The 24,863-nt window shown below is 36.5% G+C and overlaps 1 protein-coding gene across 3 annotated transcripts; it reads left to right on the forward strand.

Annotated features, from left to right (window-relative positions):
• Positions 1–1,218: 1,218 nt before the first annotated feature.
• On the forward strand, positions 1,219–23,918 carry LOC121408590 (double C2-like domain-containing protein beta). Of its 3 annotated transcripts, XM_041600106.1 has the most exons (14): positions 1,219–1,343; positions 1,720–1,806; positions 2,289–2,424; positions 3,893–3,973; positions 4,611–4,829; positions 5,989–6,006; positions 8,021–8,419; positions 10,306–10,460; positions 11,400–11,509; positions 20,990–21,116; positions 21,655–21,809; positions 22,231–22,312; positions 22,973–23,069; positions 23,632–23,918. In XM_041600106.1, exons 1-14 carry the CDS (start codon positions 1,239–1,241, stop codon positions 23,757–23,759), a joined length of 1,899 nt encoding a protein of 632 aa, XP_041456040.1. In that variant the 5' UTR covers positions 1,219–1,238; the 3' UTR covers positions 23,760–23,918. The 3 variants fall into 3 exon arrangements, with proteins under 3 accessions (XP_041456040.1, XP_041456042.1, XP_041456041.1); XM_041600108.1 differs by lacking the exon at positions 8,021–8,419; XM_041600107.1 differs by lacking the exon at positions 5,989–6,006.
• The last annotated feature ends 945 nt before the right edge of the window (positions 23,919–24,863 follow it).

Genomic DNA, 24,863 nt, shown 5'->3' on the forward strand with positions numbered 1-24,863 from the left:
TAGTCTCCATAGAAAACCATTGGATAAAAATGAATACAAAAGATAATTTAGAATGAACAGAAGTAAAAAAAAAACAACAACAATGAAATCATTATGGAAAAAACATATGAATGCTATAAACAATGTTTAATCAATTCAATTCAGTTCATTTCATGGATAAAATGGGCACAATATTTCATAAATACTTACACACAAAAGAAAATCTGTCCAGTCACATGATTTTTAAAAAAATGGCAAGGAATTGAATTTTATAACATATTATGATATGGGAGCCACTCACATGTGACATCACAAAATTGAAAAAAAAAGAATACTATAACTCACTTTTAAACCAATGTTAGTACAATTTCTGAATCCTCTTTTATAGAAAGTAATTCCCCATAAAAAAATAATCCATTCAGTCTCTTAACAGTATATCAGTGAGATTTAAATTTGTCTCTTTCCAAATGAAATTTAATTCATTATGGAACTATCAGTGTATGGAAACTAACTTCCTCTCTAAGACAGAAAGCTAATTCATTCATTTTTGCTGTATGAGAGTAAGATATGAAATTTTTCTTATTCTGAAATTAATTTGATTTCAGAATGAAAGTGTCTAGTCAATTTACTATTGAACTGGTCTGCAATATGATTGAATTTGTCACCATGTGAAAAATACTCTCCTGTGAGAATGATGTGTTATTTTGCCTTCATGGGGGTACTTACTCAAGTGGGAGGGTGTGTATGGGTGTGGTGTGTATGTGTGCATGTGCAATTGCATTTGTCTGTATTGAATGTTATGGAATTATTATGATGATGTGCAAGTAGCTTTACTTTGATTATTTATTTCCTGTAATATAAAACAGAATGAAATATTACCAAATGAAAGTTTCCATGTGGCCTTATAAATTTACACAGCAGTAATATAGAACTGTTTATTATTAAAAAAAATAAAACCAATGGATAATTCCTACTAGTTTTCTAGACTTAGTCATAACTGCAGAATCCATTTTTTTTTACTTCAGAATTGCATATTTTGATTTGAGATTGATTTTTATTATCTAATCAGATTACAGCAAAATCCTTTGATAGATTTATGTCGTCATTTTAAACTTGTTTTATGTGTTTTTGAGATTGGTAATATATTTTCAAATCAACATCCAGATCAAGGCTCTCAATCATTGTCTTTTCAAATTGATTCTGAATTCTGTTTTTTGTTTTCTTATTTTTGCAGGCGACTGGTGGATAAGCTAGACAATATGAAGAAAAACTCCCTTGGTAATGGGACGACTCAATGTATCCTCTGTGGGGATGAGTTTGGTCTCTTAGGAGCTTCACCTATGACCTGCTACGATTGTTACAAGGTAACCTTAACCTTTGACCTCTCTTAAGTCTGGTGAAGTTAGCAATGAATTTATGAAATTTTATTGGTGTATGTTATACAGGGTATAGTAAAGTCGAATAAATGTAACTGTATACTGTATGTACAGCAAGATTTCCATGAAAATGCCATGAAAATGACCTTTGACATTAAATGAATACCTTGAGGTTACATATCACCTACAGAATCTGACCTGGTAAATTAAGCTATTGGTTTCAAATCTTTGAAAGAATAAGTCATGATATAAAATATCATCTATTCATTTTTATTCAACATTTACTCTCTGTTATTTTTTTCTTACAGACTTTGTATTCAAATTATTTTTTGTATGGTGTTTCTCAATCATTTGTTGTTTTTAGGCTGTATGTTCCAAATGTGGTGTAGACACAACCAACAGCATTAAACAACCCATCATGCTTTGCAAAATTTGTAGCGAGACAAGAGAGGTAAGAAATCAATTTGTCAAAAGTACATATACTGGAGCATTGTCACTTACAAATTTGTTCTGAGTCAGATGCGATGATTTCATTAGCTTATAACAATTTTTTAGTTGGTGACATTGGCTGATTTTGTGTTCATGAAGTGTTTTCCGGAATAATTGTTTGAACTTATCTGTACATTGGTATAGTTCTGCTTTTTATTGCCCTATGAAGAAAAGGTTGGTTCTGAGAAAAGAATATAAATGACACAATGGTTTATGTAACTTGATTTTTGTCAGATGTCTTTGTCTTGTGATGTGCTAGAAGAGTAAAGTCAACCTGTTAATTTGTAAAGTGCTAATATCTGTCAGATTGGGCGGAGGCTGCTGGCATGCCACAATTATTATTCTGTCATTTTAGGAACATGGGGGGAATCTGTATAGGGGATTTGATGCACCACGTTTTATCAAACCTTATTTTGACGATTCTCTTCATCATCCCTTTTCTAGTTATGGAAGCGATCGGGAGCTTGGTTCTTCAAAGCTCTACCAAAGTACACAGTCCCTGAGAAGAAATCTGACATGCATCATAGATACCCTGGTAGCTTTAGAAGAAACGAAGCCACGCCCATCAGGAGAAGGCGAGGTTAGTTGAGTGTGTGTGGGTCAGCTTGAGAGGGGAGGGAGGGGGGAGCAAGGAATGGAATATGGGATGTGTGATCAAGAAGAATGAGACCTCTCCATCATGGGAACGTGAGGTTAGATGACTATGTTAGGGGGAAGTGTGCTCTAGACGAAATGAGACCATGTCCATTATGAGAAGCGGGGATTCTTTTGATGTGTGTAGGTCAGATTGTGAGGGTGGTAAAGGAATGCTTGCTTTAGAAAATATAAAGCAACCCCCATCAAGAGAAGGCAAGGTGGAGTATGTAGGGGTCAGTCTGAGGGGGATATGAGCCAGTTAAGGAGAGACATTCAAATCAAATTTGCCTTTAAAAGAAATAAGGCCATCACAGATAAAGGTTGGGCCAGTTGGGAGCGAAGGTGTTTGAGTTTTGCAAGGTGGTATAGGTTGTCGTTAAAACTGAGGAATCATTATGCAAGCAAAATGTTATTATTGCAATTTGTGTCAGCAAAGGTCCAAATGGAATGTTGAAATATATATATAAGTAACATCCATGTTTTATTTGAGGAACCTCTTTCAAACTGTACTGTACTACACACTTGTAGCCAATAAATTTATTTACTTTTATTCATTTTTTGAAATACCTTATTTCAAAGGGATGCTCCAGGCTGAAGACATTTATATTTCAATAGATAGAATAAAATTCACATGGAGCAAAATGTTGAAAATATGATCAAAATTGGATAACAAATAACTAAGTTATTGAATTTTATTAAAAGATATGCATTATTCTGTTGAAACAGTTCTAGGCATGTCTTCATGAATGTTCACTCAGTGGGCTGATGATGTCATATCCCCTCTTGTTCTTTGGTATTTTATCATATGAAATTAAGTTTAGTCTAAAATTTTCTACCAAGAGCTAATAAACAGTTTGATTGACAAGTAATTAAGTGCATTAATTATTTATTGCTGCAATGCATTTCATCATAATGGAGACACATCATTTACACATGTATGACAAAATGAAACGAGTATGATTTCATGCAATAACATATCAAGAAAAAATATTGCTATAAAGCTTTGAAATTCATTAACTTTATTTATTTGTTGTCTGATTTTAATGAAAATTTTAGCATTTTGCTCTGTGAATTTTACTCTATTTTATATAGATGTAAATAGCATTGGCTCAGAGCATCCCTTTAAATAAAAGCCATAGGGAGAAGAACCCATACTTATTCAGCTATATTGTGAAATTAAAATTAGCATAATTAAAGCTAATGTGACAATTTCAGCATATAACGTTGTGATGTACTTCAAATACAGGTGCTGACTAAAAGGGAATAAGCTTGTCCTCTCCCTTTTTTTGAGAAGGGGGATGGTTGGGTGGTGAAACTTCATGTGATTTCCTAGTGGGTGATGAGTATTTCTGTAGTCTGTATCACATGTCCGATACGCTCTATAAATGGCTTGTTTGTTTGGCTTTTTTCAGCTGACAGCGAGAGCTCAGACGCTTCTAGTTCTGATGATGACGTCAGTCTAGGCCGTAAGAGGAGAACCAAACGAGATGGAGGTTAGTTATCCAATTAATCTCTCAGGACCTGAAGAGAATGCCTGGTGTTCCTCTCTTTTTTCCTCATGATAATGATGTACATGTATGTAGTTTTTGTGATGCAGGAGAGAATATTTGAAAACAAGTGTATTTGATTACATGGACATTACTTTGACTCTATAGGAGGCCAATAAAAATGTAATTATGGGATGAAATGATTTTGAATATTTCATCTTATAATAACATTTTTATTACATTTTCTTACATGTGTATTGTGAGGATATATATGGTTATTATCTATCCAAGTTCTTCCCTTTTCCCCCAATATTCAAGCAATCATCATGAAAGCCAGATAAAGTCTATTTTGAGTTTTCATTTCAGCATTAATGATCATTATCAATTTCATTGACACAGTGTCCTATACATTTGCAATGTTTTCTCATTAAGAAAGGTTTCTCATATACTTTGTATTTGTTCTGCTAGTTTATAAATCTATTTACAGATGTATTGTACTGTTCAAATGAAAATCATAACTGATGAATTAAAAATGTGTTATATTGGCTGCAGTAAAATGTTATGATATGGGAGTGGAATATACATGTACACATAACTACCTTTGATTTTGATCATATTATATGCATCTCAATCCTGTTTTTAGATCAAGACGACACAAGCATATCCAGTAGCGGACTGAGCAGCGCAAACCTTCTAGGAGGGGGATCGAAGAGTGATTACCCTGGTACCATCTATTCATCCAATCACATGGCTGGTAGCAGGACGAGTATCGGCAGTGGGGGATGGTATGGAAGTGCAAATGATAGCAGCGTGGGTGACGGCGGACATGATGATTCAGACAGTGAGAGAAGTACTCCTGGAGGTTAGTAAATCTTGTAGTATAACATTATTATCATGTTAATATGTCAAATATGACAAAAAATAGTATAATAGAACATTTACAGATTCATATACATAAAAACTAAATAAAAAATTGAAGATAGCATAATAATGTTATTCATGATATACTTCAATTATGTCTACATTATCAGGGTTCCAACAGTCATGGAAAATCCTGGAAAAATTTGCGGTCATGGAAAGTCAAGGAAAATTCAGGAAAATTGAAAAGTTTGTGAAGTCTTGGAAAATTCATGGAATTGCATTTACCTCTTGGCTATGGCAGAATGCCTGTTTGTCTTGTCTCACAACTCTCATACTATGTGATTAAACTCCGCTATTATAATTGGTGTTCATGATTTCCATTTATCCCAGTTTCGTGACACCCAAATTCTACATTACTCCCGGGACGTCACGGGAAGTCATGGAAAGCAGCAATTTAGTCATGGAAAAGTCAAGGAATTCTGTTTTCAAATTTCTGTGGGAACCCTGATTATGTGTAAATTGTCCATTTTGTATCGTAGAAGTTATTACATACATGTATTGAAAATCAATGAAAGGTTGGATCAGCAAATTCATACTAACCTTACGTCATATGTGTCAACATAATGTAATGCATATTTCTTGCATATTGTTGTACTCACTTATTGATAATTAATGATAACTTATAAAAACATCATCTAAAAAAACTTAAAGAATCTGAACATGATAATGATATTTATACTGGACAAAATAGTAATGGTTAATGAAATTATATACAACTGATAAAGCCAATATTCTATAGGCAAATAATAACAGTGCTTTGCTTGAAATGATAAATGATTAATTCAAGTGGTAATAATAATTTTGAGAATATTACGCAAATCTAATGAAAATAATGATTAATAGTAATTATAATATCAACAAGTATCTCACAGTAATGAGAGGGATAATTGTACTAAAAATAGTAATGAACAATAAAGAGTAATGATCATCACAATTTATGTATCAAAATCGTTCCCTAACATTACCCAACACATGTATGATGAATTTGTCATGGGTTTATTTAAATGTTAAATTAGAAATATTTTCAAAGTCATATGCTAGTTTGTCTTTTCAAGTTTCATGGTCATCAAATATATAAATACAATTTTTCTTATCAACAGCTACTCTTGGAAAGGACAGTAAGTTTAGACCAGTTTATTTTCACTGGTGCACTTTGATGTATTTCTGTTCTTTTTCACCCTATTTTGTCACCAGTTCGGCTGATACACTTTTATATTCTCACCGCAGCTGTACCATGTACCATTGCCATTATGTAATTTTCTAGCACCAAACTTAACTATTTCCTGCCATTACGCCATGTTTATGCCAACTAATATCAGCTTGCACAGTAAAGGCCCATTCAGATGTGGTAAGACAAGGCTGAGTAACATTTTTCATAATTTTCAGACACTTGTGGAGAGACCAATGGCCCCTCGCGCATTTATAAAATGCCCATTATACGCTTCAAGACTGGAAAGATTTTTTAAAGTTGTATGGACGAATTCATGACATGATAAATTCATTGTGATGCTATGATGTCATGATTTCATGATCCCCTTTTCAACAATTTTGACACGTCAAACAAAAATATTGCTAAGCTTTGTCATGCTACGTCTGAAAGAGCATTTAAACAGCATTCCCACGCCTGTGCCATGTGCTTTGTGGCCATTTATTGATGACCAAATCATACCACCACGTACAACAATGTTTTATGCATTGCCACTGAAAAGCATCGGTTATGGGTTGTGCACAGCATTGTTTTCAACTACAACCAAATTTATGACCATGGAAACAGACCTCAATTGTTTTTTCTGTGCATTTCTGTATATTTCACTTTACATATTTTGATTTGTCTGTGTAAAGAGGGTCCTTCAAATTTTGTCCTTTCTTTAACTCTTTCATTTGTTCTTGTGTTTGAGAGTACCTCTGTTTTATAGGAACTCAGAGATTCTTCCAAAGGAAGGAAAATATCAAATAATGAAGAATAATATACCAAGAAATAACTGAGTTTCCTTTCACCTACTGATTCATAATCTTTTTTTTATTTCTAATTTTAATGCAATTTTTTAAAAATTTACTTTTTTATTTCAATTAATTAAAGAGAATTGTGTTTATACTTGACAACTGTTGGTCAAGTTGGTCAAGGGCTTATGAACAATGGAAAACCCTCAACTGCTGCATATGGCTGATTTGATTGAATGACAAAGAAATAGTCTTTTGAAGAATGTTACAAAGATAATCTGTTACACTTTTAAGAGTAAATTCACTAGTTACCTCCTTATTTACAATTGTCATCCAATTTGAATACTCAATTGATCTATGTTAGATATTAACTTGTTGGTCAGAGCTTGAATAGCTTATACGTTACTTTAAAAGGAATACATGCCATTTTATTTTTCAACATACAAGGAGTTTGCTACTTAAGATTGAATTATATATGCATTGATATTTTGAATTCAAAATTGGAACCCTAGATATATAATTAGAAGTGTGTATTGCTGTCAAACGTAGAAAACATGCAAATGTTTTCTCATCTATTCATGAATATTTTATCATTTTATTACCTAACCCAAATATTAATATGACAGTCCATCTTGTAAGGATTAAACACACTAATAAAAATAATAGTTTGATTTAATGAAAAATTTTGGAAGGAAAATTTTGCCAGTATTTCGGTTTTACACAGACATCTTTGTGTGGTAAGCCCAAAGTGTTGCAAGGTAAACATAGGTAGACGTATATACATGTACATGTATTCATTTTACCACATATTTGATAAAAATAGATTTAATTTTGTAATGCTTTTCATGATGTTTTAGATGTTTAAAAGTAGATTTAATTTAATACAATGCCTACCAATATCATCACACAATATAATACATAATAGGTGTATGTACTGAACCATTTAAATTCATTTAGGTTCATTTAGGTAATACAATAATTGTGATTCAAATTTTGTCTTACTGTTTAATGTTTATTCATTGCAATTCTTTGATATGTTGTTGTACATGGATATTGCATCATCTATCATCATGTCATTTCTATCGAGAATCACTAATTACATGTACCAACCCCATTAACACGGTTTTCATCTCATTCCATTCCATCTCTTTTCTCTTTCATTTCTTTCATGGTCCATTGGGTATCCTTCAGAGCTTTCTCGTACCAGCTCCACCCGCTCCACCGGTGGAGGCTCCTCCACCCCCTACCAGACCTCCACCTCCCGAGGCTCCAGGTACGACAGCAACCCAAGGCACTCCCTCGGTGACGCCGACGATGACATGGACCGCGCCTTTAGCCAGTATGGAGGGGTGGCAGCCGGTGATGGGGACAATGGTTATACCGGCGGTGGAGGTGCAGGGGGACAGTATGCCGGTCACTATGGGGGCTCTGGCGGTGGAGGGTATGGTAACGGTGGTAAGGGGGGCTTGCAGGTGGCTGGTGGCATTATGATGAGCGGTGGTGGTGGTGGTGGTAGCGGCAGCGAGGGGAACGGTTACGACCCTCAGGAGTATGTCGGGGATGCTATGGATAGCTCGCCTGATGAAGGAAGTATGTATTGGATTCCCTTCCAGAAAATGACAAATTTTTATTGAAAAATTATGTAGATTTTGAGGTTAATATGAAGCCTTATTTGTTAAGATTTTACTCATCAAATTTATTAGAACAGAAAGAAGATTTTTTCTGCATTTTTATACAAAAGGTTTATCTACATGGAGTTAAATGTATTAAAAAGTAAGGTGGAATATACATGTATTTCCAAGTTAGAAGTTTGTCAATTTGCATGAAAAGACAGAGATTTGTTATATTTCCATCATGTTGCCAATTTGAGGATTTGTATGATTATTTTCCTTTAAACCGATCTTTTAAACTGCCCCTTATGCAATGAAAGTGCACACACTTCATGGAGATTTTTTTTATAGTCTGATAGATTTCCATGTAGTATGATTTTTAAGGCTTTGGTTAAGACATGATTGGGTACAAGAGGACACCAATGCTTGTGTTGGCTGGGTGATACATCTAACCTCAAAAATTATAACACCTATTACTTCATCAAGTTTACCCTGTCATTACATATGCACTCTCAACCAATCATACTAACATTAATGCGTTCATTTCTTATTTAAAAACAAAATCCTTATCCTAGTAAAATCCATCAAAGCATGTATACCCAGCAAATTTGCAATCATTATGAAGCATTTCCTGAAGTTTTGTGCATACTGTACATTAAATAGCTTTGCTTGGTTTTGGGATCATCCTGCGGAGAATGTGGTTCTTATTCTACTTGCTTTGAATTATGGATTTTCAGACAAAACTGTAACTAAAATGAATGCAAACCATAGTGGAATTAGTTAAGCCTTTCTGAATTTGGCAAAACTATCTGCTATATTTGTGATATCTCTGTTGTTTCAAGATAAATGAAAATATAAATGTATACATGCATTGTAAAAGGAAGTCTTATACCCCTTTCATAAACCCATCCTCCAATTAGCCGCCTAAGAGTAATGCGGATAATTCAATAAAAATTGCATTCACAAACTCCGAAAATAATCCGCACTATTTTTACGAGCGCCCGTCCTGAAAAAGGCGGATAATCGTCATGGCAACCGCACACACCCCCTCCGATGCGGTTGTGTTGGAAAAGGGTGACCTCGTGACTGCACCATGGCAATTATCCGCATTACTTTCAAAATGCGTTCAATAGGTCAAAATCTGGTCTCGATGCTGCTATTATGTGGATAATAGCAGCATAAAAATAATGTGGATAACTCTGGTCCTCCTCCGATTTTATGACCAAATTATGCTGCTATTAGCCGCATAATTGGGTTTATGAAAGGGGTATTAGAGGCATAATATTTTTGTGCTTTTTGGGAGAAGGCATAGTTCTGATGTATCAACTAATCACTAATTTCATCATTAATACTTATCACTTCCTTTCTTTATCGCACATCTGTTTATCTGGATCTCCATTTCTGTTTCTCTCTTTCCCCTTCAATCTCTCTTCATCCCTATACATCTCTACCTGTCTCTTCCTGTCGGTGTCTTTCTGTAACTCTCATTCTCTTTGTCTGACTCATTCTTGTCTTTCTCTCCCTCTTTTTTTTTCCTTTCATGTCCATTGTCTCTTCCTTTATGTAATATACATGTATGTCTGTATTTATTTGCTTTGTCTGTCTGCCTTTCTCCTCCTCTCTCCCTATCTTTCTGTATGCCTACTTATTTCTCACCTTTCTCTTTGTGTCTTTCCGACTGTTTCATTGTCTTTGTCCATCTGTCTGACTCTCTCCCTTGTCTCCATCTAACTCTCTTTCCTTATCTATTCCCCTCTGTTTCTACACTCCTTTATATTTGCTGCTCTTTGCCTCATCTGCATCTCTGTCTGTCTCTATTACTCTCTCTCTTGCTCTCTACATCCTCATTTTCCTGTCTAACCCCAGGTTCACTCGGGACCCTTGAGTTCTCTGTTCTTTATGATGGAATTAACAATGCACTCCATTGCACCGTCACCAAGGCTCGTGGTCTCAAAGCCATGGATTCTAATGGCCTATCAGATCCCTACGTCAAGTTACATTTGTTGCCTGGGGCAACCAAGGTAATAAATGGGAAGAAATCGGTCTAGGAAAGTGCAAGGGAAAGTAAAATGCAGTACGATGAAATTGCTTTGTTGCAATCACACTGACTTCATTAACATGTATGTAATTAACACAATCACTGGTGTGATATGCACCCATCCTACTGTTATTTCATACTAATAGTCCTACGTTCTTCCAGAATCCAAGAATTTCTAGCATTTCTAAATGTATCAACTTATTGTAAAATGAAAACATTCAGACTAATAACATAAAGCACCATCATTTATTTTTGAAGAAAGCTTTGTTTGCAGGCTTTTGATAAAGTTATGTTTCGACAAGTTCTGAGAACTATATCACCAGTCTGCATTCAGAATGCAGATTTGTTTGATTTAACAATAACAATACTGATACTACTACTACTACTACTACTACTACTACTACTACTACTACTACTACTACTACTACTACTACTACTACTACTACTACTACTACTACTACTACTACTACTACTACTACTACTACTACTACTACTACTACCACCACTACTACTACTACTAATACTACTACTACTACTACTACTACTACTACTACTACTACTACTACTACTACTACTACTACTACTACTATTACTATCACTACTACTACTACTACTACTACTACTACTACTATTACTACTACTACTACTACTAATAATAATAATAATAATGATAATAATGATAATAATAATAATAATAATGATACTAATAATAATGATAATAATGATAATGATAACAACAATAATAATGATAATAATAATAGGCATTTATATAGTGTACTGTGTGTTCTTTCTAGAGATGATCTATTCTGACATGCATTAATTATTATTACCACATCTTTAATATGATAAGTAGGAACAACCATCCAACATGGAATAATATATTCCATGCTAGTTATTCCCTATATCTTCTGCCCTTCTCTAGTCTACAAAGCTACGTACGAAGACTGTTGCCAAAACCCTGAATCCAGACTTCAACGAGACACTGACCTACTACGGGGTCACCGAGGATGACCTCTCAAGAAAAATCCTTAGGTAATTATAGTTTCCAATAGATCTAATCATGTAATACAAATATTTGTATCACATATTACTATTTTACAGTATATGGTATATGAAAATTATTACATTTTATGTCTGGGACATGTTGTTTTGGGAGCAGATTGGATATTATTTTGAATCAAATGTGGGATATATTATTCATTTTATGATCATGAAGGCTGTATTGTAGTAGGTTAAAGAGATGAATATTGAAGAGCTTATAGGAAGTAAATGATCGGGGGGGGGGGGGGGGGTCAAAAAGATTTAAGCATGACTTGTAGATGCACTTTAATGCTGGCGCATACATGATATTGTAGCGGCCGCCGCTCTCGCTTATTTCTTCCATTCCGACCTCTACGTCAGGATGGTGTTCAGTCTGTGGTGGATCACCTGAGCTTTTCTCTATTTCCATTTTTTGTCTATCTCAATATTTTCCGAGCATGCAGTTTCCAAGATAATTATAATAAGAGTGGAAGAAAATGCTTGAGCGGCTCGCTATAGTTTATTTGCAATTAAGGGTCGTTTCGTCAAAATATATGACTATGGGGGTACACAGCAAAGAAATTAAGACACAGGGGTTTGTGACTCAGATTTTAGTTTCAATGGCAAAAAGAAAAATGGTGCACTTTATTATTCAAATTGCACAAATATATATATATACATGTACTTTACTCGCCACTGTTACAGGTAAACAATGTCTAATATTTAGATAAGCTCTAAGATATTTTTGTTATCAGAGAAATAAGGGCTAATTATTAAACTTTTATTTTGGGCATCCAAGTATAAGAATTTTCCAAATCTATAACCGGCGTCTAGCTTAAGAGAAAAACATCTATTTCCAGCTTCCCAGTCTCGACATTCGATCGTTTCCACGTCTGTTAATTCCGGCGTCGATATATACGAAGAGATTGATTCCTAGACTATTTACTTCAGGTCGCTCGCCCAAAATAATTATTAAGAAAATTTATATCATAGCAAGATCTATACTTTTATTAATCTGGACCTCTATTGGGGAATTCTCATATTCAAACATACGGGTCAATATAGGGACTTAATTCAATTCATATCGAGGTTTCCAGCGTCTATATGCCTTGGCTATAGGCTTGTTTCCTGCGTCTGTTTACCTTTCCAAGTTTTCCAAGTCTTCCCCGTGGCAAGCCTTCCGCAGTCAGATTTCCGTTGTTTGTGCCAGCCCCGGCGACTAAACGTATCTTATTTATATGGACAAATTGCGGACGTAGGTGAAAACGGTGCGCCGAGCGGGTTTGGATAGCACGTCTACGCGCAGCGTATAATGTACAGAGAACTCGAACTGTGCTTTATCGAAGCCAGTTTATTCACAATTTCTCGTTTATTACTTCAAAACATTCAATAAGTCGATACGTTTCCAAAAGGATATATCTTTTTGCACTGAAATATATACAGAACCGTTCATATCAATACTCAAAAAGATATGAATTAGTCAAAAATCTATCAAAATCGACCAGCGCTGCGATCGGACGTACTGTGCATTCCAAACGCTCATCCGCACTTATGCAAATACGCCGGCTGTGCTCTTATGCAAATTATGTACGTTCATAAACACAGCCAGCGATGAATTATTCAATCTATATCTACACCAATTCGATCATAAAAACTGCAAATCAACTTATCTCCTAACATTTCTTCATTAAAAACTCAGGCCTCATTTACAAACTAGCTAATACATTAATCATTTTCTGATTTGGAATATGAAATCTCAAGTAATTTCTAATAATAACCGAAAGACATAATACTCACGGCTGAATGAGTTCTCGCGACAGCTATGAATAATGAGTAAACAATAGTCATGCGCAGGGCTGATTGTTTACGTCACGATCCTTGTTGCGGGATCGTTACACAGCCCTCCTCTCTACGAAATGCGTCCTCGCATTTTCAAAACCTACATGGATAACCAAGTCCTTTTTCCAAGTAAAATATTAAGCATTACATCAGCCAAATTTATTCATTAACAGGAATAGTCACAAAGATTCAAACAAAAGAAAAGTTGGTATTTGGAAGATTGTCAGCAATTGCTTCTTAACTCTTAATACTCTGATAGCTCACCTCTTCTCTCAATCTTTTGTACTAAAATAGGCATCACCATACAATCACCATCATCATCCGATCAATCAAACATTACTTTAAATTTTCAGCACATATACTTATAGTTCAAGAAGCAGCGTCTGACTCTGCCAAATAAAACCAATTTCACTCCACTCATTCCAGTGGTGAATTTTTCTGCATTAATTTTAGAACTTGGAAGAAATCATTGGTATCCAATTCCTAATATAAGTTTATTAATTACTCTACTCAGTGGCGTTACAAAAGTGAACATATTTGCAAATTCATTTTTCATACAGAAAAGGAAGAATAGAGTAAAGATGAAGAGATTGGGAAAGTAGTGGAAGTAGGAGAATGAGAAAGGACAGTAGGAATAGATGAAAGATGGAAGAGAAATATATGATAATATAAAATGCGAAAATACATATATATTACACAATCAATAAAAATAATTAGGAGGGCGGCGACTTCGTCTTGGATAGCGACCAGATCCTTCCTCACTTCCAGTTGGTTCTTCGTCATTTCCCTCGTCTCGTTCTGTACTCTGGTCTGTGGTTTCCTCATCATTGGTCTGGTCGGTGACCTGGTTCCAGTTACATAGTTCGGTTCCTTCATACCCCTTTAGCCTGTCGAAGTGGACCACCTTTGCACGACATCTAGGATTCTTCTGGATGCGAAACGTGACCTCCGACATCTTCCTCATCACACGATATGGACCTTCCCATTTGTTTGCGAGTTTAGGGCTCACTCCCTTCTTCCTTACATCGTTCCGTAGCCAAACATATTGCCCAACGTTGAAGGTTTCACCAAACATAGTTGCATCATAGTTCCTTTTCTGTCTTCTCAAGTTGGCGTCCCCGTCCTTCATCACAGAAGAATACATTTCCTCCATTCTGTCTCGAAGATTGGCTGCGTAGTCAGTTTCAAGTTCATTTTCCTTGTGTTGATCAACATACAAGTCCATTGGGTGAGTAACCTCTCGCCCAAACATCATCATATTTGGCGTCTCTTGAGTGGTTTCATGTACCGCACTTCTATAAGCGGCTGTCGCAAAGGGAACATATCTGTCCCAATCTTTCTGATGCTTGTCAGGATCTATCATCGTTCCGAGCATCCCTAGCAAGGTCCTATTGAATCTTTCCACCATCCCATCAGACTTCGGGTTATAAGCGGTGGTTCTCGTCTTCTTTATACCAAGAATTTGGCAGACTTCCTTGAATAACTTAGACTCAAAATTGCGACCTTGATCTGAATGTATTTCCTTTGGCACCCCATAACGACAGATGAATTCCTCAACTAGCTTATTTGCCACAGTATGTGCTTGTTCATTGCGGATGGCGTATGCTTCCACAAACTTTGTGTAATAGTCTGCCACAACTAATATGTACTTGTTCTCATTTTCGGTAGTTGGTAAGGGTCCCATTATATCAAGTGCAATCCTCTCCAATGGACCACCAGATCGTCTCTGTTGTAGCGGTGCTCTTTTCTTTCTTCCATGAGACTTCCTTTTCCCACACATCAAACATTGTCGAATGAAAGACCTCACATCTGCCTTCATGCCCACCCAGTAATAGCGAATCTGGGCACTCCTCAAAGTTTTCATGGACCCTAAATGTCCACCTAGCCTGCCACCGTGAATCTCTTCCAGTACTTCTTGTACTCTTTGCTTTGGCAACACAAGTCTCCGTCTAGAAGTTTTTCCATCTTCCGACTCCCAGTTCCGATAAAGTACCCCATCTACCATCTCAAGCTGTCCCCAGTGCCCAAGTAATACCTTCGCTCTGAAAGGCAAAGAAGACATCTCTTCCTTGGTAGGTTTCCTGACTTGTTCCAATGCTTCTATCACCGGCTTAATACCTGTATCTTCAAGCTGAGCCTTCCTCATCTCAGCTCTGTTATTACCTGTTACGTCGGTCATCTGAATAACACAAGTGCGTCTGCAGTTAGTGTCTGAATGCTCAATTCCGCAATCATTCTCTCTTCCACACTGTCTGCACGGACGCCTTGAAAGCGCATCAGCATTGCCATGACTTCTTCCAGCTCTATGAATTATTTCAGTGTCATAAGCGGCTATAACCTCTAGCCATCTGGCTAACTGTCCCTCTGGTTGCTTAAAGTTGGTTAGCCATCTTAATGCTCCGTGATCTGTCCTTACTTTGACATGTCTACCATACAGATATTGCTTGAAATGCTTCAAGTATGTAACAACCGCCAAAAGTTCTCTACGGGTGACACAATAATTGCGTTCCGCCTTGCTAAGAACTTTGCTCCCATAAGCGATCACTCTCTCCTTCCCGTCTTGTACTTGTGACAGCACCCCGCCTATTCCCTCCTTGCTTGCGTCAGTATCCAGTATGAACTCTCCTTCGGTACTTGGATATGCTAAGATTGGTGCTGAGATCAGTCTTTGCTTGAGTTCATCAAAAGCGGCCTGGCAGACAGAACTCCATATGAACTGTCCGGCACGACCCTTCTCTGTCAATTGATGAAGCGGTTTAGCAATGGTTGCAAAACCCTCAACAAATCGTCTATAATAGGATGCAAGTCCTAAGAAACTTCGAACTTCTTTCACATTCCGAGGTGTAGGCCATGATCGCACAGCATCAATCTTCTCGTCTTGTGTTGAAACACCTTCATCTGAGACTACATGTCCTAGGTAGTCGACTTTCCGTTTGAACAGATGGCATTTCTTCGGTTTTAACTTCAAGTTGGCTTGTCGTAGTCGGTGAAATACTTCTCGTAGTCGGCATAGTTCTTCTTCTACGGACTTTCCAAATATGATCAAGTCATCCAAATATACAAGTAACGTCTGCCAGTGGAGTCCCGTTAGAACTTTGTCCATTAACCTCTCGAATGTTGCTGGGGCATTACAAAGACCAAAAGGCATCACATTCCATGAGTAGAGTCCTCCATCAGCCAGGAAAGCGGACTTTGCCTTTGCATCTTTATCTAAGGCTACTTGCCAATACCCACTTGCCAAGTCCAGGGTTGAGAACCACTTTGCTCCTGACAGAGCGTCCAAAGTTTCGTCTATCCTAGGTAAGGGATATGCGTCTTTGATTGTGGCAGCATTCAGCTGTCGATAATCTACGCAGAATCGCTGGGATCCATCCTTCTTCTTGACGAGCACAATGTTTGAAGCCCAAGGACTGTCAGTTGGTTCGATAAGTTCCTTTGCAAGTAGATCATCTACTTGCTTCTTGATTTCTTCTCTTTGTCCAAATGGGTGTTTGCGTGGGCGTTGTCTGATAGGTCTCTGAGTTCCAGTATCAATCTTGTGTTGAACCAGATTTGTTCTTCCAATGTCGTCATCTCCCTTGGAAAAGATATCTTGAAATTCTGTCAATAACTTTTCTATTTCGTGATGATACTCAATTGGCACTCCTTCTTTACTTCTGTTTAGTAGGTCTCTTAAGTGGTCTTGTACCATTCCATCACTAACAGTGGTGTACTTGGGAACTTCTTGGATCTCATTCCTATCTATTTCTGTCATGGTAGCGATAGGTGTATTCTTCATTATGACTTTGTTTGATGAAGAAGGGTTAAATACTCTAACAGGCACCAAATCCTCGCCCATTGTGATTAATGCCCTTGCAGTAATGATACCTTTCTTCATAAGTTGGTGTTGGGCGTTTCCAGCCTCTATTAAGCCCAATGTGTTTGGTTTGATTCTTTCTTTAGTTGTTCCAAGGATCACAGCTTCGTTACCCGCTGGGATAGTAGTGGTTTCTGACGCAACTATACGACAGAATAACTTCTTGCCAGTTTCATTACTGCAGTCGACTTTTCCCCATTTGGTAGTTAGTTGGAAATTATTAAGATCAATACTGGCTCCCATCTTAGTGAGGTTATCCAAACCGAGTATTCCATCGCTACTAACATCTGCTACCAGTACAGTTATTAGTCCTTTGTTAGGGCCTATCGTCATCTCATGAGTTATTGCTCCAAATATGGCTAATGGCGAACCATCTGCTAAAAATGCAACTACATCTCGATTTTGCAGTGGAGGCCTTTGCCTTTCATCTAATTGTTCATAGACTCGTCTTGAAATGTAAGAGTCTGACGCACCAGTATCAATTAAAAACTTGTATTCTTTATCCTGAATATGTATTGGAACATAGAGACCATCAACGTTATGATTTATACTTGGTACGAAACTTGTCTTCTGATTTCTTTGGGTCTTGTCTAATTCTGGGCTTCTGGCCGACCCATGACCCGTTGGGACGACCACTGGTCGTTTGACTGGTAATGACGATTAGCTCTGGTTTGTTTTGGCCAAGGCGTGTCAACTTGGTTTAAGTTTTGTCTTTGTACATCCCGTTGTTTCTTGCGACATTCCCTCGCAAAGTGGCCAGGTTGATCACAATAGAAGCATCTCAGTATCTTCTCATCACGCGTTGGTTGGTTTGGTATCTGTTTGGTTCTAACTTTCCTGACATCTTCCACTACTCTCTCATTCTCGGGTCGGTTTTCCATAGCTTGTCCTATGGCTTTGGCAACTTCATCTTTGATTATCTTTTCCAGATCAATATCAGAGACAATCCCTCTATTATAGGCAGGCTTCTTCCACCCATTTCGCTCAGCTTCCGTCTGTAGAAATGTTTCACTTGTAATTGCTGCTCGAATCATTTCATCTAGGCTAGTTGCCTTAGCATGAAATATCCCCATGCGAATCTCACTACTGCGAATAGCATCCGTAAAATGAATTCTAGCCAACCTATCAATTCCCTGACTGTCGAAGTTTGGGTATGCTTTAGCAGTTAGTTCTCTAATGTGACGACCTAATTCTTGGAGTGATTCTCCATGACGTCTCTTACGATTCCTGAGTTCCATCAAATAGCTTTCTGCTTGCTTTGCAGAAGAGAACCTGAATGATAATACATCCTTTATTTCTTCAAAGTTCCACTTTTTCCCCCTCTGTTCTCCTAAAAGTCTCAGGGCTGGTCCTCTTAAGCTTGCGGCAAGGTACTTAGCTGATTCTTCATCATTCCAGTTGTTAATTCCACAACAAGATTCGAAATGAGAGCTGTAATCTTCCCAGTCCGTACTCCCATCATACTTGTCCGGCATGATTAGTGGACGGGTGTTATTTTCCTGAGCTTTCTTCTCGTTGAAGCTAGATTTATTATTTGCCTGTGGTTTGTTAGCTTCTTCCAGTTCCGGCATTTTCCCGACATCTGATTTTCCTTCCTCGTGTTTAGTATCTAGTTCTTGGACGTTTTCCGGTCGTCTAGTTGGTTTAAAAACGAATTCCACTTCACTATCGTCCAAGGAGTCTGACATTTCCTCTGTGGTAGAGTCTGGACCTGCACGTCTTCTCCTTCTTTTTGTCTTCTTACTCAGATTCATCATTTGGGCCATTAAGTTTGATAATTGCTTCATAATGCGACTCTGTGTCTTCTCTGTTCTATTATCTATCTTTGAGCTTATTGCATTAGACATTATTTCTTCAGAGGAACAACTTAGCTCATCTATTTCCCTCTCTCTGTGCGGTACCCCCGCCATGTTTATCCCACTTCTGACACCAATTTTGTAGCGGCCGCCGCTCTCGCTTATTTCTTCCATTCCGACCTCTACGTCAGGATGGTGTTCAGTCTGTGGTGGATCACCTGAGCTTTTCTCTATTTCCATTTTTTGTCTATCTCAATATTTTCCGAGCATGCAGTTTCCAAGATAATTATAATAAGAGTGGAAGAAAATGCTTGAGCGGCTCGCTATAGTTTATTTGCAATTAAGGGTCGTTTCGTCAAAATATATGACTATGGGGGTACACAGCAAAGAAATTAAGACACAGGGGTTTGTGACTCAGATTTTAGTTTCAATGGCAAAAAGAAAAATGGTGCACTTTATTATTCAAATTGCACAAATATATATATATATACATGTACTTTACTCGCCACTGTTACAGGTAAACAATGTCTAATATTTAGATAAGCTCTAAGATATTTTTGTTATCAGAGAAATAAGGGCTAATTATTAAACTTTTATTTTGGGCATCCAAGTATAAGAATTTTCCAAATCTATAACCGGCGTCTAGCTTAAGAGAAAAACATCTATTTCCAGCTTCCCAGTCTCGACATTCGATCGTTTCCACGTCTGTTAATTCCGGCGTCGATATATACGAAGAGATTGATTCCTAGACTATTTACTTCAGGTCGCTCGCCCAAAATAATTATTAAGAAAATTTATATCATAGCAAGATCTATACTTTTATTAATCTGGACCTCTATTGGGGAATTCTCATATTCAAACATACGGGTCAATATAGGGACTTAATTCAATTCATATCGAGGTTTCCAGCGTCTATATGCCTTGGCTATAGGCTTGTTTCCTGCGTCTGTTTACCTTTCCAAGTTTTCCAAGTCTTCCCCGTGGCAAGCCTTCCGCAGTCAGATTTCCGTTGTTTGTGCCAGCCCCGGCGACTAAACGTATCTTATTTATATGGACAAATTGCGGACGTAGGTGAAAACGGTGCGCCGAGCGGGTTTGGATAGCACACACACGTCTACGCGCAGCGTATAATGTACAGAGAACTCGAACTGTGCTTTATCGAAGCCAGTTTATTCACAATTTCTCGTTTATTACTTCAAAACATTCAATAAGTCGATACGTTTCCAAAAGGATATATCTTTTTGCACTGAAATATATACAGAACCGTTCATATCAATACTCAAAAAGATATGAATTAGTCAAAAATCTATCAAAATCGACCAGCGCTGCGATCGGACGTACTGTGCATTCCAAACGCTCATCCGCACTTATGCAAATACGCCGGCTGTGCTCTTATGCAAATTATGTACGTTCATAAACACAGCCAGCGATGAATTATTCAATCTATATCTACACCAATTCGATCATAAAAACTGCAAATCAACTTATCTCCTAACATTTCTTCATTAAAAACTCAGGCCTCATTTACAAACTAGCTAATACATTAATCATTTTCTGATTTGGAATATGAAATCTCAAGTAATTTCTAATAATAACCGAAAGACATAATACTCACGGCTGAATGAGTTCTCGCGACAGCTATGAATAATGAGTAAACAATAGTCATGCGCAGGGCTGATTGTTTACGTCACGATCCTTGTTGCGGGATCGTTACAATATGCAACACGCAATCTTATTGATCAATATGCAGAAGTGCGTGTCCTCTTGGCATGATCCGACCGGTGCGGCCATGCCTTTGATACCTCATGCAACTAGACATTTAAGTGCAACCATAGGTCATACTTAAATCTTTGTGAAACACCCCCTGACCATTCAAAGTGAAATAATGATATGATAATATACTAACTATAGAAATATATTCATTCTAATTAAGAGTTATTGATATAAAAGTTTGATTGAAATGAAGGTTATTTAAAGGAAATATGTATTTATCATTGCCAGGTTATCAGTATTGGACGAAGATAGATTTGGCCACAATGATTTTATCGGAGAATACAGGCTACCACTTAGAAAGCTCACACCATACCAAACCAAGTCACTCAGCGTTTATCTTGAAAAACCTCTTCCAGTAAGTAAACGTTTCCTTGACAACACTGAAAATCTCAATGCATGTATTACATGTATAGTGTAAAAAGTTTGTGTTTTCATCACCAAATGAAAATATTAAATTTCCTTAAAATATTCCGCACTTGAAACTTGTAATTTAAGATAATACTGACTGTGATCATGATGATCAAGACGCTAAACTGATGATGATAAAAATGTATTGCTAATTATGATGCATGATGATGATGATGATGATGACGATAACGACGATGTTGATGAAGAAGATGAAGGTGATGATGATGGCGATGATGATGATGGTGATGATGATGATGATGGTGAAGAAGAAGATGAAGGTGATGTGATGATGATGGTGGTGATGATGATGATGTTGATGATGATAATAGCAATGGTGGGGGGGTGATGATTATGATGGTGATGATGATGATGATGGCGATCATGATGATGGTGATGATGATGATGATGATGTTGTTGATGATGAAGGTTATTGTGATGGTAATGATGACGAATATGATAATGATCTCCATTTTATTAAAATATAGTTGGAGAAGGATGATGAATTAGCTGGAGAGCGTGGTAAGCTGATGGTTGGTCTGAAATACGTCAGCACTAGACAGACTCTTGTAGTCAGCATTATCAGAGGGGCGGGGCTAGCAGCCATGGACTCAAATGGTTACTCAGATCCTTATGTCAAAGTGTGAGTTTTACTTTATGTTTAAATCAAATAGAAAAAAAGTTGATTTCTGAATAACTGTAATGTTTAATTGTGATTGACCTTGAAAAGTTACATGTATTCCTTATATATGTTCATGTTCATAATAAAAAAAATTTAATTGTGTTATACTAAAGTTATCTATTTTGAGTATTATGTGTTTTATGACATCTCATTATTTAGTATAACTTTTTAGTTCCTACCTTTAGTAATTTTGCAAGTGTGTATTTTTTTTCCAGCCAACAAAAATTCTTGGTTCTTTAATAGTAATGACTATGAATTCGCTGACTTTTAGAGATTTTTTTTTACAAATTTGTTCGGGAACACAAAAAATTTTCCAAATACCATCGACTGACTTAGTATATTTGATTACTACGCACATTTCTTGTATTTTTGCATGCCACAGATACCTAAAACCAGATGCAGGAAAAAGAACAAAACACAAGACAGCAGTCAAGAAGAGGACACTCAATCCTGAATTCAATGAGGTAAAAATTGACCCCAACCAACCAAACAAAACAAAAACATAGAAATGCATGGAAGCTTTTCACCCCTTCCAAATATGAACAGGATCTGTTGCTTCTAGGATTAGTAATGCAGAATGATTGATTGTAGGTCTTAGTTTTTACAATCAATCGCATCGATCATTGAGCGCCATCATTTCAATCAACCACGTGAGGAGTTGTTAAAGTGTGTGTTACATGTCTGAGAAATTACGTCAGTATCTATAATCAAGATGATATTTTAAAAGCAAAATATAAAGAACCAATTATCATTTATTTCATTGCTTTTTTAAATCTAGTCATGCATTTAATTTTTTTTTTATAATTTTGAACTTTTCAAATTTTTTTATTACATGGTTAACTTTTTCCTCCTTCCCGTCGTTTCCCCATGAAATAGCAAATTTAAAGCAAATTTAAAGTTTGCTTAAAGAAAACAAATGCCATACACATAGCCATATAGGAAAAAAAAATGCCTAAACTTGATATTTTTAATATATCATTGGTGAAGATAATGTTTCTTGTGTCAGATGGAGATATACGTGTTCATTAAGGAATATCCATGGCATTCACTTATTGTTAATCAAATTGACATGTGAATATTTTCCATTGATTGCATTTATTCTCTCTTTGTTTCTGATTTGGAAGGAATTTTACTATGAAGTGAAGCACAATGAGTTAGCTAAGAAGACACTAGAGATCACTGTGTGGGATAAAGACATTGCCAAGGCTAATGATTACATAGGTAAGTTGACCAAAATATCTTTTACCATATATGTTGCATGACTAGTTCTATGTAGTTCTCTTATTGTCCTTGAAAATAAAATACAGAAAATATGCTGACAGGTTTCAAATTCTACACAGAAATGCATTAATTGAACCACTCATCTGCACAAAGAGTAAAATCTTATTTTATTTTACACATCTAAAATGTTATCACAGAACGGTCAGAAAATGATGAAAGGACATATTTTACCATTATTATAAATAAAGATCTGAATAGTACTGAAACACAAACCCTGTAATGTTACTTACGATGACAGTATTTTTCTTATATACTTTTCTCTTCATTTATTATGAATATATCAATTGGTGAAGCTTGGTGTTGCATGATTTCATTGAACTGACTTTTGACCATAAAAGGTATTTGATAAAATATTTTGTCCCAAACCTTCAAGTTAATAAATTCATTTTTGTAATGACTTAACATCGACTTTAAAATGTGAAACTGAAATGGGAATAATGTGAATGCTAAAGAAAATTGATAAAGAAGTGAGGGTTCTTTTACCCCCCCCCCCTCCTTGCAGGTGGCGTACAGCTTGGAATCAACAGTAAGGGTGAGCGTCTACGGCATTGGTTTGAGACTCTTAAAGGAATCGACAAGAAATACGAGAGATGGCACACTCTTTCTGATGAGATCTTCGGAGAGGAATAAGATATCTGAATTATTTAGTAGATAAATGTATGTTTGTAATGAAGTATGTAGATGTATTTTGAGATAAAACAGCGATCTACAGTAGATGTTGATGTAGTATAGTACAGGTGAAATGATAGTCATGAGTTGCTGATGTGTAGATGAATCATGCACACAAAAGTGAACATTTCCAAACAAATGTACATTCTCATTATTCAGATAAAAATCTGTTCCCAAAGATTTTTTTCAAAGCATGCATTTTGTTTTTTTTCTTGGTAAAGTCTTTGGTAGACTTTATGCAATATATTTTTTTCTCTGTGGATATATTTGGTACTTATCAAGATTATTTTATTTGAGTCTAAACTTATATAAATCTCCATTCACACAGGAATATAGACAATTAAATTTAATCAGAATTAATCTTGCCAACTGGATTGGATTATAGGATCACTTCCATTCATAAGTTCATTTGACAAGAGTAATTCTACATTTTGATTGATTTCTTAAAGTCTCTTTCTATTTTTTAAAGTTTTTTAAGTTATTAGTAAGGTATGAGTGATAGAAGTAAGTTGCTAGGTGGGTGCAAAAAGGCTGTTGATGGCAACACATGCAGGCATATCTAATGTGGCATGTGCCCCAGGCACCAATGGGAGACTGCATTGTAGGTTGCAAAATAGAAACGGAATTGATAAACTTTTGAACTTTAGTCTCCTGAAAGTGCAAAGTATCAACGCTTGTGCAAGAGTCAGAAATTGAAAGCGGCATGATTCAAAACACATGTCCAGTATGCTGGGGTGGTATTCTGTAACTTTGTCATAACTTTTGTCATAAATTTTGTCATTTCTCTCCGAGATGTGACACCGCTATGATTGTCACAAATCGGTATTCTGAACATTGTCTTTTCCCTGTCATATCTCTCAAAGTTCCCACCCATCTATTCGGAAGCAAACCAATCAAAATCATCGTTAGTTCCCAGTTGGAGCCCTTCTAGCCAATAGGAAAGCCCCGTGGCAGGTAGGGCGTATCCCCAAACCAGTTGCTGGCATCGCGCAACTACGCGTATATTGATGCGCTTAATTACAAAGAGAGACAGGGAGCTGTGAAGAATTTTAGAGGAGAGGTAGA

This window comes from Lytechinus variegatus, chromosome 2 (genome assembly GCF_018143015.1).
Source record: "Lytechinus variegatus isolate NC3 chromosome 2, Lvar_3.0, whole genome shotgun sequence".
NCBI lineage: Eukaryota > Metazoa > Echinodermata > Echinoidea > Temnopleuroida > Toxopneustidae > Lytechinus > Lytechinus variegatus.